This window comes from Pristis pectinata, chromosome 5 (genome assembly GCF_009764475.1).
Source record: "Pristis pectinata isolate sPriPec2 chromosome 5, sPriPec2.1.pri, whole genome shotgun sequence".
In the NCBI taxonomy this organism is placed as follows: Eukaryota; Metazoa; Chordata; class Chondrichthyes; order Rhinopristiformes; family Pristidae; genus Pristis; species Pristis pectinata.
The window spans coordinates 50065927-50081745 of NC_067409.1; the positions used below are offsets into that span (position 1 = coordinate 50065927).

Below are 15819 nucleotides of genomic sequence, written 5' to 3' on the forward strand. Positions count from 1 at the left end.
ACGTTACAGGTTGCATTGGTATTGGGCAGTTTTGACAAATGGGAAAGACTGATTATCTGAAATTGTTAAAATAAATAACAAGTCCTGAGGACAGCACTGGTGGGTCTCTTTGTCCAGGACTTCTCTGTCCCTCACTTCCTGCTACTGTTTTCTCCTCCACAGCAGCCAAGGTGTGTGTTGCATCTGCATGGCTGCCCTGAGGAGCTTGCCTTTGAGAGCTGATGTCTATCTCTGAACGCTGTTCATCAAAGTGTTGGGAACTGTGTAAATCTGGGTGCATTTCCATTGCAAATCACAAAAGTCCCATTTTAGCACTTGTTTCGAGGTGTAAACCACCCCAATGCCACCCTGAAGTGGATTTTGGGCAACCTTTTGCTAAGAACCTGATACGGCTTTAGCACAAAATGCAGTCAAATGTTAGCATGCAAGGTGGTTACAATTCAAGGTCCAGATATTTTTTAACAGATTTTATTTAAATATACAGTAAATGTACTTGCTCTGCTGAACTCCTTTCTCTTGTTTGGCCCATAAGACTGTACCTTTCAATGATTATCTTTGCAAAATAGCTTATTGCAACAACTGTATGTGTGTTTTTAAATCATCCAGCAGCTCCAATCATTGTCAGGTTTCCTATGCTATTGATTCCAGGCCTTCCTTCCTTCCTTCCTTTATCTGGTCAGTCCTTTCACCAATACCCTGTTGTTGCTTTAACTCCAGAGACTTGACTACCCAGCTTCACCAAACAGACTGACCTTTCATTTAATCATAGTTGTGGGAGTTTTCCACAAAAACTGTGGAAAAAAACAATTCTTTGCTTTCAGTTCTTCTTCAGGCAATAAGGCACATACAGTTTTCCTCGTGAGCAGAGTTACAGGATTGCAGATGGTTCTGACAGCTTATAAATAATCACAGAGAAAATACAGCAACAAACTGACTTGAATTTTGAAATCCAGTCTAAGTAACTATATATAAAGAGTAAGATGTTCCATATTTTTCCTTGTTGTTTATATCACTTGAATATTATGAGTAAGGTGGTCACATATACTGGCATTTTAACCAACTTTCTATTATGCAAACTGAACCAAACAACAGTGCACCAACAAAGATTCCCTCAAAAACAGAGGGTCATAATAATGAAGAGGGGAAAATAGTTGTTTAACTTCCGGTTGTAATAAATGGTGAATGATCACTTTTGAATTATTTGTAAGAAACATTTATGGAATGCTAACAAGAAAAAGACAGGAACTGGAAGTTACTCAGAGTCATAGAAACATACAGATGGGAAATGGGCCCATCCGCCCACTGAGTTTGTACTGACTGTCAAGCAACCATTTACGTTAATCTTACTTTGTTCTCCCACATTCCCATCAACTCCCCCAAATTCTATCACTCTCGTACCCACTTGGAGCAATTTACTGCAGCCAATTAACCAACCAACCTGTGTGTCTTTGAGAGGAAACTGGAACACCCAGAGGAAACCCACATCGTCACAGGGAGAACGTGCAAATTTCACATTTCGACCAAAGGTCAGGATTGAACCCGGATCACTGAAGGTCTGTGGCAGCAGCTCTACAACCTGCACCACTGAGCTACTCTTAACTATTTCCTTCAGTAAATGAGAAAATACTGTGAAACATAGAAAGTGAATTCACTCCAAATAAAATGTTCAAAATAAGCATCCATTAAGTTTTGAAAAATGAATGAAAATAATTTAAACTATGATGTTAACTGTCATTGTTACAGATGGGAGAATTTGTAATTGGGAATAATAAATGGCAGAGGAATTAAACAACCATAACAATCATAGAAACAGAAAATATTGGAAACACTCAGCAAATCAGGCAGCATCTGTGGAAAGAGAAACTTGAGTTAACATTTCAGAATTTCATCAGCATTTGGGGTCTGTCTTCATGGAAAACACGCCAGAAATACCAGAGAACAAAGTGTCTGGTGAGAATGAGGAACTGAATGAAAATAAGTATTAGTTTAAAAAAAAGTGCTGGAGAAATTGCTGAAAATAAAAGCTGATTATCCCCAAGGACCCAATGATGAACATCAAGACTTCTGAAAGAGGTGGCTATCAAAATAGAGAACAGCCTAGTTATCATCTTCCAAAGTTCTATAGATTCTGGAATTGTTCCAGTGGACTGGAAAGGAAGCAAATGTGAGTCAAAATGCTTTAAAAAAAGGAGAGAGAAAATAGAGAATTACTGACCTGATAGCCTCACGTCAGTAGCAGGGGAAATACTGAAACCTATAGTGAAGATAATAATAATGGAACACTTTGAAAAGAATAATAGGATTGATTAGAGTCAGCATTGATTTATGAAAGAAAAATCAGAATTGTTAAGAATACACAAAAAAAACTACCGATGCTGGAATGTGGAACAAGAAACAGAACACTGTAAGAATCCAATGGATCAAACACCATCTGTGGAGGCAGAAGCTGTAGAGAGAAGAGCAAAGATAGCCATATATAGTAGTACAAGGGAGGGGTGGTACAGAGGCTGGCAGGCGATAGGTGAAACCAGATTTTTGGTGGGGGGGGGGGTGGAGGGAGAGGTAAGTGAGTGGTAATGATGAGCAGATGGAACTAGGTGGTGGTGTGGTTGTGGGAAAGGTGAACAAAGGCAGAAGAAACCACGGTGGACAGCTGAATGTGTGTGAGAGGAGGACGGGAGAACACAGGGCATGTGGGTTACCTTAAATTGGAAAATTCAATGTTCATACCATTGGGTTGTAAGGAACCTGAGCGGATGTGGTTCTTAAGATTTGCATTTGGCTTTACTATAGCAATGGAGAAGGCAGAGGACAGACAGGCTCGTGCGGGAGTGGGAAGGAGGCTTAAAATGACAAGCAACCTGAAGTCTTTAGCTTGCACAACATAGATGGCAATGTAATAATGGAAGAAACATCACTGTGAGAGAAATCAAAAAAAATCAATATTTAATTTTATTTCTTCCCCAGTGTTTTTACCTTGTTACAAAAGCAGAGTGTACAAGTAAGTACCTCTTCCTTCTACGGAAGATGCTCAGTTGTCCAAATATTGGTCAAAAATATTTGCTTCCTATCTAAAATAGACAAGCCCATGATCAAACTAAAGCATAACACAGAAGAGAAAGTTTGTAAATATTTTACAATCCATTATATACAAATTGTTTACATATTTATTTGAACACTATGTCAAGCACCTAAAGTTAGCTATTTACAGAATGAATAAAATATTTGCAATGACCTAATTTTGAATGGTCAAATTTTGGTGTGAATTTCTTCTATTTACACACTATTTGGATTGTGTTGTCTGTCCAATAGTCTTTACAAAATCATGTAATGTACTTATCCATTAAAATCTCTTTTTAGAAATAAACTTAACATTACATAAACAATGTAAACATTGAATGATAAAAATTTTCTGCCTTAATTCTATGTTGTTAGTGACCAATAGAATAGCTTTTTATTTTAATGTGAATCCGCTTGGATTTCTAGTACGGTAGAACTCCGATAATCCAATATTCCATTGTTCAGAAATCCCGATGGTTCTGCATCTGGCTCACCAGGTGATAATTCCCATGCTCACTTTAAACTCACTGTGACCTCATTCCTATGTTCCTTATAAACTCACTGGGGCCTTGTTTCCAGCAACCCTAATGAAGTCAGAAGGGCCCATTCCCATGCTCATTATACAAACACTAAAGTCCTATTCCTACACTCCCTTTAAAGTCACTGGCTCCCATGTTCCTATCAAACCCACTGGCCAGATATAGAGAGCAGTTGGCAAAATAAATGGCAAGAATGTGGACAGGCAAACGATAATTAGTGGTTAGTTTATGTAGAATATGAGAACATAACTGCAATGTTGTTGGCTATGCCATGGAACACTGGAACAAGATCCCAAGTAAGGGTGACAAGGACTTCATTGAGAGTAAACCACCAGTGTGGAATGATTATTAGAGAATGAGATGATCATTGGCTGGTGGTAAATGGGGCAAGAAAGAGAAAGAAATAGTAGAGATATTGCAGTTCGAGTACTAGGAGGTGGAAGGAAGTGAGTGTTTTGAGCAGAGTAATGCAAGGCTCTGGTTGAAGTAGAAATTCCGAGAAGGCATTCAGCAATTATCTGTAGGAGAAAAATAGCAGATAAGAAAAATCAGCCATGATCTTGTGGAATGGTGGAGAAATCCCAAAGAGCTGAATGTCCCACTCCTATTTTCTGTTGCTTTCCTCCAGTTAAATTTTGCAGATAATAACTGTGAATATTCCTGGAGCAAAGTCCTATAGAAAAAAAATTGTATTGAGGATTGATATGACACATAGTTTGGGATTGAGTGAGCAGAAGAAATGGATTTTTCTCTCTTCATTAACACTCATCAGGAGGCTAAGAATCAGTCACCAGTTGCACTTAATTTTCATGTTTGGTTCCATTGACTTGAAAGGACACAAGGATCATGAATACAACTAGCAGCTAATACTCTAACACCTGTTTAGCACCAATGACCAAAAACTAATTTCTCCCTATTACATTCCCAAATTCCCCCAAAAAAGCATGGAACAGTTAAACAAGAAAAAAAGTGTTAATTTTTGAAGTAGGGCTCCATATTATAATTTATATTAACAAATGCATTAACCTTTTGAGGACTGTAATAGCATTTTCATTTGCAAATGAAGAATTTCAAGGAAAATCTTGCCCTTTTCTTTAACTGTGGATTTCATCATATATTTCATATGCCTGATTAAATAGGAAAATCAGAAAGAAAAACAGGAGCACGTTTGAAATTAGAATTCTTCAAATCAAAAGAGAAAATAAATGCAAGGGTGGATGAGCTTCTCTCTATTTTATTAATAAATATTCAGTCATCAGCACTGCTTTATGGATCCTGGAAGGTCAGGCACATCTACATTTTCATCCTGTTCAGCTTTGTTCCCTGAAGACTGGATTGCACTTTCAGAATTCTCTGGAATTTGAGCCTGACTTTCTGGCATTTTGACTTGATCAGATGGAGATTGATGTATGGAGTTTGGTTGGACAACCGGGATTCCAAGGCACTGGCCTGAGGTATCACACGTAGTTTGCTGCGAAACTTTAAACGCTTTAACTGCTAAGTCCTTGTTGTTGTCAAGGATCTGAATAACTGTGGTGTGTGAGCGTTTAAGCTGTTTACGGTTCTTTCCTGATGTGCTGGCTGAGGAGCCACGTTGCTGACCAGTCAGTCTGCTCTCAAGCATTCGTGTCTGTGCTGCCTGCTTTTCTGGACATTTAATTCCACACAAGACGTGGGGCAGTGTGTCTCCCAGTTTTGCAAGATTGTAATGTTCAGCACTCAAAGAGTCCACTGATTGCTGAGAGCCATTCTGAGTGGATACGTTATAAGAATCCGAAATGACATTGCAAAATGTTTCTGGTGGATCTGAAGCACTGCAGGGAACAATCTTTATCGCATTGTCATTAGTGAATGAAAGGTCATCCTGTGGAACGGAAGAATCAGCATCAGCACTTTTCTGGGGGTGGGCTGATCCAGGACCACTCTGAGCACTCTCAGATGTTCTAAACATATTTTCTTGGGAGATCTGAAGTTGATGAAGGGTCTCTAATTCAAGCTTGGACCTAAAATTAGAAAGTAGTCAATGGGTCAGAAAAGCAGAGATAAAAAACATAATTTTTGAAACTTATTGATACCAACCATGTGTCTCTCCAATTAGGGTCATGGTAAAGGAGCCTGTGAATGTATGTCAAGCCAGGATCCAATTGCTGGGGGCTACTTGAATCTTTGTTTTTCTGATTGGCTCTAACAATAACACTGAATCTTAAAGAAGTAAAAAGGTGAAAACAGAAGGAAAATATGCACAATTCAATGAAAAGGAATGTTGACTTTGGTCATTTTAAAAGTCTAAAGATGAATTTGCCCAATAAGATATGGAGAAATGTCAAGCATCAATAAGATAGAAAGAAATTTCTGATGACTTGGAGAATGTAGGGCAATTCAGAGCAGGCAGCGTGTAGTTGTGGATAACTGTTGACACTTGATAAGTTATATTTTCTGAAACATCAGAATGCACAAATAAAGTGGATGTATTGGTTGTTGTATGCATGGATACTTGAAAATGTCCCAAGTAACAAGAGTGAAAAGACTTTGGAAAACAGTATGGTAGATAAAAGAGTAATAGTGGTTGGGGTAAATGACTGTGTTTTTGCCTTGGTCAATATGGGCATTTGTGGAATATCCTGGCATGGAGTTTCTGCTATTTTCTCAGCACAATTTGTCTATGATTGGCAAAGCAAGCACACAAACCCATGGAATTTAAAGCAGAAGCTGCATTCAGTTTTTGTGATCTTTGTCATGCTTTTCTTTATCATTTTGTGAGCTGAAGGCTTTGTTTGCTGGCACTTATCAGATATCTGTAATTGCCATCAAACTGAGTGACTTGCTAGACCGTTTGAAAAAGCAGCTATGAGCATGCAGTCACATAAGCCAGACTGGATAAGGGCAGGGATTTCCTTCCCTAAAGGTTAGTGAACCAGATGGGTAGCCAGACAATGCAGAACAGCTGCCATGTTGGGATTTCAATAACTTGCCACATCATTGAACCTTGTCTCTGGACTGTTGGTCTAGTAATGCTGTCGACCCCCTTGTAAGAGTCCTTAGTTGATCCAAATCTGACAGGAAGCTAGCACTCACCAAAATGACCCCAATAGAAGTAACAAATGGTCCTGTATATTCCTTTAATTTCAGTTTTGTTTATTTAGAACTGTGTGTTCACATGTGATGCTTGCATTTTATGATAAAACTCATTTACAGCTGTATTAATAACATTGTACCAGCTTATTGCTCTTTGATATATCAGAGTAGTTTTAAAACAAAAACATTACTGTAAAATATATTCTGAACCATTACCTGACTGCATTAGATTTGCATGGCAGAACTTTTTTTGAAGGCAGTAGGCAAATTATTTTCACCAGAATATATAGAGTGAAGAAAAAAAATCAGTTCTCTGAACAGCACAGCTTCCAGTGCAATATGCACTCAGATTATAATTGACCCCAAAACAGAAATGCTCGGCATTTTTGTTCTCCTTCTCAATTAACAATTTGAGCATGAGCAGGTAGAACATTGATGTTGACAGAATAACACAGATTGAGAGAGAATGGTAAAATGCATAAGAATGCAGGAGTAAATAGATCACTGAAGTGAACAGGTAGCTGGCAGACAGTGGAAGTACAGAGAAATGAGGGGCAATACATTTTCTGGAGGGGTGCAGGGAGAATTCAGTGAAATGAAGCACAGATAAATAAAAGATTCTCAACATGGTGGAGGACCATAAAGAGAGAGAGCCACAATGGGCTATTTAAAGATTAATCCTACAAAGATCTATAAAGAGTTAAGTGCAAAATGAAAGGAGTACAAAACAGTCTTATATTTAATATTTAGATATTAATCAGTGGACTATTTGGTTTTCAGGGTTCTACCTCATCACAGCGGTATCCAGATTGCTCTGAGATTAAGTGCCCAGACATCCCTACCCCCATCCCACAACGTCTTGCTATTGTTCATGTCATCAAAGAGATCGAACAGCAATAGAAATCCAAATCAGAACTTTGAAAATACTGGCATTAAAAACTGCATTAACAAAGAACCAAAGGAAACCCTTGTAAACAAATATGAACTGAAAATCTACAGCACTTTCTCACCAACACTCCTTCCCAGGTAGAAGACCCAGAATCTGGGGTGGGACATATGGACTGACCTAGCAGCAAAGCATCCAAGTAACATTGAAAGGAGCAGAACCTTTGCCAACACTTAGCACCCAATTTGTGTAATAGATTTCAGGGATAAAGCATGCCTCTGACAGGAGTTCTCAAATTTCTGCCCCAAAAACTACCTGCAAAGGGTTGTTGGTAGTACTTTTAATAAGGTATTGCTGAACAACAAAAGTGGGAACACAACTTGGCTTTCCAGACCAGGATTGTCACCCAAACCTCCCAAGAAAAATCAATTTAATAAAATATGTATGCATTTCTACATGGCAAACGTGCCAAAGGGCTTTTGAGCACAGTTTAAAGTTAATTCCAGGAGGACGCAGAAACTCCTCCTTACTTACTCCTCTTAACAGTCACTTTACCTTAACATTTTGATATCTGTGATGTCTGAATCAGAATTGTGTTCTTTTCCTGGTATTAAGAGTTCATATATCTGCAGATTGTTCCTGAATAGTTCTTCGAGTTTGTAAACTTTATGCTCCAAATGATTTTCACGAAACGTGTGAGCCTATGTTAGAAAATAATTATTTGGTTGAAATATTTTTGCACATTGCAAGAGATTAGCAAAGGTCTTGAATGTAGATGTCTCATATAAATTGAATAGCAAATATCACGTTTAGCTGAAATGTGATCCATTTTAAACTTATAACCTGCCAAAAGGCAGGTAGATGGTCTGTTCCCCAAGTTTCCATAATTATTGCTTATACTATTCACCATATGATGCATAGCCCAGGTTAGCTTGCCCTTTTATCTGAAACAACTTTTGTTTCCAACACCCATTAGGGCATGAAATTGCAATGGCAAAACAAATATTGCTTTGAACCAATCTAATTATTTTAGATAAATTTAATCTAGATGAATAACTAAAGTTGGCCATAAGAAATTAAAACCAAAATCAATGGAGGTCTCAAAATCTTACATTAAGTATTAAGCATCAACCAATTCAAGTTTTTGAATTCTTACCTCAGATTCTTGATTGTAATAATAACCAGGAGCCAATTCATAAGGACTGTCCTCCAGATAATGTGACTTTGCTGGGAGAGAGCAGTGAAGACTGTTCGACAGTGCATTGAGGCGGAACAACAACTCATCCATCAAGTTTTCAAATTCATCCAAGTAAAAGTTCTGAAGGAAGAATAAAGATATGTTCAAATATATTTTCGTGTAATATTACTTATACTTTTAGATTATTTACCTGTCATCCAAGGCCACATAAGCACATTTTTTAAAAACCTGCATCTGTATTTTCAAATTCTTGCACAAACTATTTCATTAATATTCTCAAACACCACTTCCCAAGAGCTATCCTTTACTCAAATTACTTTTCTTTTTCTCAGCCACTTTTCTACTATATTATCTTTTCCAAAGCAGGTTCAATATTGCTATTTGTCTCATCTTCAAAAGGAAGTACTTAGTCACCTCTCCTAAGAGTTCTCATGCATCTAAACTATTATATCTGCTTGCTGTGATTTGGCTGAGATAGGTGGTTCAACAGATGGGTACTAATGGATGCAAATCAGCATCCTACCATTGTATGCAATGTTGCTTCAACTCATTTACCCTAATTAACTAAATGTCATGCTGTTGATCTAAACTGAACAATCTTTTCATTGAAACAACATATTCCAGACTAAGAATTACTTCATAAATAAAACCCAACATTTTTAATACATCCAAAGTGTTTAAAAAATTAGGAACATGGTTTGAATCCATTTTTACAAATATATTCTTGCTTTAATTTATACAGTAGACTTCTAAATCAAATTCTCAATTGATGCTGAAAGAACTATTAATATCCATTGGACCAATGAATCAACTAAAATATCATAATAAAAAATCAAATGTACTTTTATTTCATCCTATCACAAATATTTAACAGATGGGGCTGATACATTTTCCTACTCTTATTTGTTATTTTCACTTGAGCAGGAAAATCATCAGTTCCTTTTCCAGTTCTCAAGGGTAATCTTATTCATGCAAAATAAATGAAAAAGAAAGTGTTTGAATTCCTATTTGAAAACACTGGACTATACAACAATCCAAAACTAATACTCATTCCTGAGAACTTAAAATCCATTGGGCTTAACTGAACATAATATAAATATTTTATATCTCAGGAGTTACAAGGGAAGCTTTCACATGAGTCCAGTTTCAGCCACGAAACAATTGCTGTCCTGTTCATGTATCTGCATTTCCTCAGCAGGAATGTGAACAATTTCATTGAGTTGCTCTTCTACCAACGCATTTGCAGAAATATGCTAACTCAGTAAGATCAGAGACCAAATCAAGATTTATGGCTACAATTAAACCTTATCCTTTGGAGAAGGCCCTTTTCATTGCTCACATTTTGAGAAGGTTGCCAAAGTGAAACAGTTATTGGTTAAATCTTCAGCATCTTTAAACATTTGTTGAACAGCATTAACAAAACTAAGATAGAGCCTGTGAAACTGTCTTTACCATCAGAACATCTAGAAAAGGGAAGTGACTTTGTTTTCAATGTTAATAGACTGAAAGAAAACAAAATGGGAACAGTCTGGCAAAGTAATAATCTACGTAGCGATGTATTAGAATGGTGCTCGAGGAATGAAGCAGAAAATACTGGAAGCTCTCAGCAGGTCAGGGAGAGTAAGACTGAATTAATATTTCAGATCAATGGCTTTAAATCACTTTTTTCAATGTAGATTTGACTTCTTTGATGCATTACTATTTCCTTTCCTTTTTGAAACTATTGTAATCACACCATTCAAAATGAAGCCACCTTTGACTCTTCTCTCCTTGTAATCTACTGCCTCATATCCAACATCTTTTTCTTTCCAAAATTCTTTAAGTGGGTGTACCACCAAGACAGCCCAGAAATATCACATGCATGTGATATCATCATCATCATTATGAATATTATTCAGACACATCTTTTTCAGTACAGCCTTGATACCATCATCTATTTGTAGCACTTTTCCTCTACCCTTTTCTGAACCGATTTGCTGCCGAAATCCACATCAAACCTTTTATCACTTTCAGCCATAATCATTCTCAAGGGCTGGTGGTTCATCCCTCACTTCATCTCTCAGCTTTATAGAAACATCTGCTTATTGCTGCCTGTGTCTGAATTTATGTCAAGTTCCATTCATGTGCCACATTCATTATTTTTCATCCCTATTAGCTCTGAAGCCCCATTTATGTAAGTTTAATGTAACACATCTGGTGGGATTGGAGTAGATTCAGGGTGGATGATTGTTTGAAATCTCACTTGACTTTACTCTTCATTAATTTCAATGAATAATAAGTTTGCACAGGTATAAACTGTGAATCCAACCCAAACTGCCCATTGTTCCTGCCAGGTGTGGTCAGGTAAAGGTTGGGCCTCCTTGTTTAAAATTATTATCCTTGTGCTTAAAGCATTCTGTAGGCAAACCTCTCCCTCCTCTAGCCCTACAGTCCTCTCTAATCTCCGATCCTTCCATTCCTCTGACTCTTCTCATGTTTAGTGGCCACATCTTCAGCTCTGGAGCTCCTCTGTAATGACACGTTTGTTGGTTTATTCCTCCAAAGCATTATATGAAAGGTGCAATATAAATGGGCATTGTCACTAAAATTTATCCATACTCTTTCAGGAAGTTGATATGGTGGGAAATAAGTGTTAAAGTTTAAGAAAAAACATGTTAATTGAGCTTCCAATTTCATCCTACTATGTAAGATAATTGTCAAGTTTTGGTTTCCCCTTTTCAAGTTTAAATTAGTTTTTGCTTCTGAAGACTGGCTTTTCAGGAACGTTCCCCTTCTTCCCTTTCATAAGTCCTCTGGCACTTGTACCATCCCCAGCTAAAAGGGTAGATGGCCTTCTGCCAACCCTTTTGTCAATGCTACTTTGTTCTGGTTCTATTCTGAAGATATGGGATTACTAATGATAAGATACAAGCTATCACTGTAGGCTAAAGTGAGCCAGAGCTTCAACACCCTAGATCATCGTGTATTTTACTTTCAGTCTGCCACCATGAAAATTTAATATAATATGCACAGCCATTACATTTCCTCGTGTTGAAACATGATCTGCCTCTATGCGTCTGTTCCTTCCTGTGAAAGTCATAATCTTCTCCCGAGCATAATCTGCGACATCAGTGAATGTCACTAAGTGTTTACTCCTTGATGATTTCTTTGCTTCTTCTGCCATTGAGGTAAGAATCCCTATAAACTGAAAAAGACAAAGGAACTTAATCTCCAAATAAACTCAAACAGCAGATCACTCTTGCTTTGTTCACATTGAGTCACTGGTTTAAAAAAATTGAGCTTATCCAAAATTGTGATAGGACACTAACTTGCCCAGGGGGTGGCTGCGGAAATATTAGAACGGAATTTTGAATTGGACTCACTGGTTTTGAATATCGGAGAGAGATGTTCTTTATCAACTGGGAACATCCTGGATCACAGGGTATGGAAGAACTTGTAAATGTGTTCCCAAAGTCTGGGAACAGTGGAAATGGCTGAGATCAGGAAACTCTAGAAATCCATTTTAAGCTGTTATGACCTATGGGCAATGTCACAGGATTTAAGAATGAGAAGGAAGGGAAGTCTGAGTCAGGAGATCCTGTGATTTTACAGGCTTTGAAATATTAGGGGATCATGCAGCATTGAGAGGAGCAATGTCTGACATGCTTGGAGTGAGGGAATCAAATGGAATCCAAACTGCCATTGGCCCATTTCAAACCATCAGGGCACCAACCAACAAATTACTTGAACTCGGGTACATCCGCTATTATATCTATACTTGCACTAAAACATTGAAAGTAAAATTGAAGATGATATCCATTATTTTCTATTATGCATTCCTGCCATGAACAAAGAATGCATCATTAGCAAATTTACTAACATACTATTGTCAATAAACATAAGTATTCAAACAAAGCAGAAATTCTGTAAACACACTCAAATTTCCCCTTTTATCCAGCCACCCAGTTTTATATACTAAAAGGTACACTACATTGTTTAGTTTTTGTACAGTACAGTTTTTGTTGATTTTGTCAATACAATTAAATAAAACTGACAAATATCTGTTTTCTATAAACAGATTGCTTTAAACAAGGCTTGCTTGTGAGCTTCACTTTACAGGAATTTAGGAGGCAAGTTTGCTAATTGTTAGTTAATTGGAAGTTGATTGGCCAAAGCTAATTAACAGCAGCCAATAAAAAGAAAGTAGGGTCAAGCAGAGGGGTTATTGTGAGAGTGGGCTAGTTGAAGAGTGGGGAAGCTGAGGCTTTGGTGTGAAGAGACTGAGTAGGTGGTGGGAGTGAGTGTGAATCTTTAAAAAGGCTTCACTGAGGAGGCACAGGTAAGAATGGGTAAGGTTTTGTATTGCTGTTGCTCCTTGGTACTTGATTCAGTGTGGGCAGGATGGTAGTTAAGGCAGTGGAATGCTCCTCCTACAAGATGGGCGAAGTCAGGGAACCTTGCAGTCTCCTTTATAATTACAACTATGGGAAGTGCACCCAGGTGCAGCTCCTGACAGACTGGGTCAAGGAACTGCAGCTGGAGTTGGATGTACTTGGGACCATCTGGGAAGCTGAGAGTATCATAGATGATACTGAAGTGGTCACACCCAAGGTACAAGCTTCTGATAGAGGGGTCATCACCAGGAAAAGTAAGGGGAGTAGGTAGTCAGTGCAAGGTTCCCCTGTGGCCATTCCCCTCACAAACATATATCTCCCTCTTTGGATACACTTGAAGGGGATGTTGTTTCAGGGGCTAGCAGCAGCAGTAGTCAGGTCTCTCCCACTGTGACCAGCTCAGAGGGAAGGGGTGCAGTCAAACAGGGTGATAGTGATAGGAGACTCGATAGTGCGGGGGACAGACAGGAGATTCTGTGGATGCAGAAGAGATGCCAGGATGGTGTGTTGCTTCCCAGATGCCAGGGTCAAGGATGTCTCTGAGCAGCTGCAGAAAGTTCTCAAGTGGGAGGGTGAACAGTCAGAGGTCATTATACATGTTTGTACAAACGACATAGGTCTTGCAGAATGGGTACAGGGAGTTGGGTAAGAAATTAAGAAGGATCTCAAGGGTAGTGATCTCTGGGTTACTCCTGGTGCTGTGAGCAGGCAAGGTCAGAAATAGATAAGTCAGCTGATTTTCTGGTTGAGGAGCTGGCGCAGGGGGCAGTGGTTTGGGTTCTTGGACCACTGGGATCTCTTCAGGGGTAGAAGCAACCTGTACAAGAGGGATAGGTTGCACTTGAACCAGAGACGGACCAAGATCCTTGCAGGGAAACTTGTTAGTGCTACACAGGAGGGTAGTGCTAAACTAGATTGGCAGGGGGTGGGACTCTGAGCAGGAGCAAGTCATGGGAGAAAGCAGTAGCCAGCAAGAGCAAGTTTAGAAATCAGGATAGCCAGGGGCACAGTAAAGACAGGAAAGGAATACCCAGTTAACTGCATTTATCTCAATGCACGAGGTTTAACAGGCAAGGTGGACTAACTCAGAGCATGGACTGGGATGTAAGAGGCATAACAGAAACATACCTGAGAGAACGGCAGGACTGGCAGCTCTATATTTCAGGATATGGATGCTACAGGTGTGACAGAGGTACAGGTAAGGAGGGGTGTTGCCTTTTTGATAAGAGAGGATGTAACAGCAGAACTTAAAGATGATATTCCTGGGGAATTGTCTAGTGAGGCTGTATGGGTAGAACTTGGGAACAAAAAGGGGAGGGTCACTCTAGTGGGGCTGTATTTTAGACTCCCAATAGTCAGTGGGAACTCGGGTGTAGAGAAATTGCTCATAGTTGTAAGAATAGGGTTGTATTAGTGGGAGACTTTAAATTTGCCAGTACTGACTGGACTACCCAAAGTGTTAAGGGCTTAGATGGGGTGAAATGTGTCCAGGAAAGTTTCCTGAGTCAATTTATAGAGAGGGGGCCCTACTCAAGTGTGTAATACTGGACTCCTCTTAGAGGAAAAAGGCAGGGCAAGTCATGAGTGGGAGTCAGGGAGCACTTTCTATTAGTTCTAAGATGGTGATGGAAAAAGGATAAGACAGGCCCACAGGTTAGGGCCCTAAACTGGAGCAGGGCTGGTTTTTGAGGGAATTGGGCAAGATCTAGCAGAGGTCGATTGGGTGAGCCTGTTTGAAGGGAAAGGAACAAATGGCAAGTGGGAGGCTTTTAAGAGTGTGATATCAAGAGTCCAGGAGCAGCATGTTCCTGTTTGGGTGAAGGGTAAACCTGGCAAGTTTGGGGAACCTTGACTGATAAGGGATATTGAGGCCCTGGTCAAGAAAGGTCAGCTTGCATTGAGTTTAGGAGGTTGGGAACAAGTGAATACCTTGATTGTAAAAAGATTAAGAATAGTCTAGAAGGAAATTAGGAGGGCAAAGAGCATATGAGATGGATCTGGCAGGTAAGGTTAAGGAAAATCCCAAGAGGTTCTATAGCTATATAAAGAGTGAAATGTTGGCTAGGGAGAGAGTAGGTCCTGTTGAAGATCAACAGGGCTACTGTGTCTCAAGCAGCAGGAGATGGGTGGGATTTTTAACAAATTTCTGTTTTCTGAGGAGAAAATCATGGTTCAAGTGATAAGGGAAACAAGGTGATGTTTTGGAGAACATCCATAATACCAGGGAGGAGGTATTTACAGCCTTGCAAATCATTAAGGTGGGTAAATCCCCAGGGCTTGAGTGAGTGCATCCTTGGATTTTGTGGGAGGATGGAGAAGAAATTATGGAGGCCCTTGTGGCGATGTATGCTTCATCATTAGCCACTGGTGAAGTTCCTGAAGACTGGAAGGTGGCTAATGTTGTTCTGTTGCTTAAAAAAGGTAGTAAGGACAAGCCAGGGAAGTACAGGCCAGTCAGCCTGATGTCAGTAGTGGGGAAGTTACTGGAGGGAAGTCTGAGGGACAGGCTCTGATGAGGAGGAGTCAGCATAGCTTCATGTGTGGAAAGTTGTGCTTGAGAAACCTTAGTTTTTTTTTGAAGAGGTAACCAGAAAGGTAGATGAGGGTAGGCCAGTGGATGTTGTCTATTTGGACTTTGGCAAGGCCTTCAAGGTCCCGCACGGTTGGCTGCTCTGGATGGTGAGATCC

At 39.2% G+C, this 15819-nt stretch overlaps 1 protein-coding gene across 1 annotated transcript in view; it reads right to left on the minus strand.

The window, feature by feature from the left end:
- Positions 1-4854: 4854 nt before the first annotated feature.
- The window catches only part of LOC127570556 (polycystic kidney disease protein 1-like 1), a 95386-nt gene continuing 84421 nt past the window's right edge, over positions 4855-15819 (minus strand). Inside the window, exons 46-49 of the mRNA XM_052016219.1 lie at positions 11778-11942; positions 8717-8878; positions 8116-8261; positions 4855-5602 (exon numbers count right to left, since the gene is read on the minus strand). Coding sequence (XP_051872179.1) covers positions 4855-5602; positions 8116-8261; positions 8717-8878; positions 11778-11942 — 1221 coding nt within the window. The remainder of the gene's footprint in view (positions 5603-8115; positions 8262-8716; positions 8879-11777; positions 11943-15819) is intronic.